At 46.4% G+C, this 2,902-nt stretch overlaps 1 protein-coding gene across 1 annotated transcript; it reads right to left on the bottom strand.

Moving 5' to 3' along the window:
- Nucleotides 1-358: 358 nt before the first annotated feature.
- On the bottom strand, nt 359-2,630 carry LOC123119284 (tubulin-folding cofactor A). The gene is made up of 4 exons (XM_044539029.1): nt 2,383-2,630; nt 2,047-2,224; nt 837-923; nt 359-743 (listed from the first exon to the last, which is right to left on the bottom strand). The coding sequence occupies exons 2-4, from the start codon at nt 2,197-2,199 to the stop codon at nt 639-641; spliced, it is 345 nt and encodes a 114-aa protein (XP_044394964.1). The 5' UTR covers nt 2,200-2,224; nt 2,383-2,630; the 3' UTR covers nt 359-638.
- Between the last annotated feature and the right edge of the window lie 272 nt (nt 2,631-2,902).

Here is a 2,902-nt window from a genome sequence, read left to right as displayed (position 1 = left end):
GAGAGAGCAGAGAGTTCTTACTCCAACACGCGAGAGAGCGGAGAGTTCTTACTCTAACACGTCATCATCGCCACCACCTTGTTGATATCACAGGAAGAGCAGGGGGGGCGATGCAGCGGCGTGTGGGGTAGAAACTTGACGGCAACGGCTAGGGTTGAGAGAATTGCACACTTCCTATGCCACGATTTGTGACTGAGATTTACCAAAACATGAGGCGGGTGAGAACTAGTAAAACCATATACAAAGTTTAACAGTGCATTGTCGTTCTGAATCAGAGGGGGAAACTGCACAAATCTACGTCTTGCAGGAAATTTAAACAAGGCCCACAATGCGCCCTCCCTCGGGCTACATCAAAGCATGAAAGATTATGACCCCAATAACTAAAAACAAGCAGCAACAAGCCATATCATCCGAGACTCAAATGGAACAATGCCAACAACATGCAGCATTTCCAGCACATCATAAACGCCTAACCATATTCCAGTACAGTGATATTACCAGTTGCACATCTCGAGACAGATCATGAGTCGTGATACATACAAGCTTTCGCGTCAACATCATATGAATGGGACTAACTTGTCGACAAGAGCAAGTCTGGTGATGCATACTGACATTTCAGCGAAAAGGAAGTTGCGAGCTTAATCTTCAGCTTCTGTTGGCGTGTAGACAGCTTCAACTTCAGTGATTGTAGCCTCAGCCTCACCGATCTCAGTGCCTTGTTCATTTGACTCCTTCAACTCGGCCTGCAACAGTGTAACGAAACATTTGTTCAAGCAGGCTCTAGACAAGGTTGCTGCAGACAATTTCAAATATAGGTTGAACTTTCTGCACAATACCAGAGTTGCTTTCAAGTCTGTCAGTGCAGCTTCAAGCCGCTTATGGCAGTCTGGGACCATCATCCTCGACTCAGCTAAAACATTTTCCTGCACATGTAAAACGCATTAAGATAAGGTGTACTACCAAGATCTTCACATCTATGAATAGTGACTTGGAAGAGGATCAGGGAGACCAATAACTAAGTACCCGTGTGTCCAAAAATGGACCATAAGACCTCAATGTGTGTATGAGATCAACCGATGTGAACAACTATCTTTTCCAATCCCAATCACATCAAAAACAATTTCATAACTCATCAAACATATGTATGCCTTGAATATCTTGACATGTCTGATAATACTAATGACAAATGTGATTAACAAATGAACATAGTAGTACTCTGAAGAATGCATAGGCCACTTGTTCATGTAATACACGATTCTGCTTCTATAAGTTACAAACTTACAACTATATCCATTCTGATGCAGTGCCATCGATCTAGTATACATCTGACAAATGTGATTGTTTTCAAAATAAAAAGAAATCTTGGCTGAAGGAAGGATAGGTTATCCAAATGGACTGAACACAAAGAAAGAGAAGAGGGTAATCCACATTAAAAGAGCCACAATAGGCGCTACATGCTAAAAAAAATATGCAGGACCTTAAGGGTAATAACTGGGATGGACTAGAAGGAGAGACCCAAAGTTCTAACCAACATAAAACCATTAGATAGGCTGTGTTGATAGAAGTTGCCAATAATATCATGTATACCCATCCGTAACAATGCACAGATCACAGTCATCTCAGCTAAACACATATGCAACAGTTGAATAACACCAAACTGTTACTCAGGCCAACCAATCTTTAAGGCTTCACAGGGTAGACTAGATCCTTCTACACTTATCCACGGAAAATTCAATACTATGCCATTCTAATAATAAAATTTGTTTTAGGGAATCAATAACAAAACATGTGATTCACCTGTCCTTTTTATCAAGGAAAACTGATTAGTGGCCATATGCATGACAAGAAATTACCCAGCAAGCAAGTAGTGACTAGAGTAGCAGCCATAAACTAATCAAGCCATGCTACAAGGGACCATTCTAAGGGTAACTAACATATGATCCTACTATTACCAGTAAGTACTATACATCGTCAGTAATTGTGTTGTTAATTAAAGAGCAAGAAGAATTGTAAGCAGAACTGTTGAATGAAAGCTCTTTCAGTCACCTGCTGCTTGAGATCATAGGGGTCGGCGCCCTTCTCCTTCATGTCGGCGGTCTTGGCGGCCTCCTTCTCCACCTCCTTCTCGTACGAGCGCAGCTCTTTGACGATCCTCTTGCACGTCGACGTCTTGATCTTCAGGTTCCTCAGGGTCGCCATTCTGAGATGCGACCAGGGGCGGGATCTGGATGGCGCACCGACACACCCAATAAATCGCGGAGGTTAGTTCGGGTTCAAGTAGTCGCTGGATTGAGATCCAATCCATGATTCGCGCTCGCTCTTTTCCTCCTCGTCAAGCTAAGAATCTAGCAAGGGATCGGGAAGAAGCGGGGGAGAGCTCACCTTGCTCTGGTTGCAGCGTGGCCGACGGGGAGGCAGCTGGCACGGAGGCTTTACGGCGGTGGCGGTCCTCCTGTTCCGGTATGGGTCGGCGGCGGCGAGGCCGGGGAGGGAGAGGGGGGAGAGGCGGGGTGGCCGGAGATGGCGGCGGCGGCGGCTTGGTCAGGGGGCAAATGGGCTGCGGGGTGAGGGTGTGAGGGAAATTGTGAAGGGGATGAAAATAATAGGGCATTCTTTCTTTTTTGAGAGAGAATAAAACAACTAGACTAGGTTTTACAACTGAGTCGCTGTTGCATCTCCCTCGCCGCAACAACTGTTGTGTTGCGGGATCTGGATCCCCTGAATAGCAGTCGCCATGTGTGCTCCTCCCGAGGTCCTCATCAGGCTGATGCCTCGTGCATTGTTCTGACCACTGACGCTCGCCGCCGGCAGCATGCCAGCGTCGGTGTGGCCGCTGCCGCCAGGCTCCACCATGAACGTCGGGCGTCGCGGTGTGCTCGAGCTCAAGCTGCATTCGTCGTCC

The sequence above is a fragment of the Triticum aestivum genome, chromosome 5D (assembly GCF_018294505.1).
Source record: "Triticum aestivum cultivar Chinese Spring chromosome 5D, IWGSC CS RefSeq v2.1, whole genome shotgun sequence".
Taxonomy (NCBI): Eukaryota; Viridiplantae; Streptophyta; class Magnoliopsida; order Poales; family Poaceae; genus Triticum; species Triticum aestivum.
Note: the sequence above shows the minus strand (reverse complement) of the source record. Positions and strands in the feature narration are given on the sequence as shown.

Bases quoted from the DNA above. Each gene is read 5' to 3' on its own strand.
- LOC123119284 (XM_044539029.1), bottom strand. From the start codon at position 2,199: ATGGCGACCCTGAGGAACCTGAAGATCAAGACGTCGACGTGCAAGAGG. The intron at 924-2,046 runs GTGACTGAAAGA...TTACATGTGCAG, and splicing joins CCTATGATCTCAAGCAGCAG to GAAAATGTTTTAGCTGAGTC. The intron at 744-836 runs GTATTGTGCAGA...ACACTGTTGCAG, and splicing joins CAGACTTGAAAGCAACTCTG to GCCGAGTTGAAGGAGTCAAA.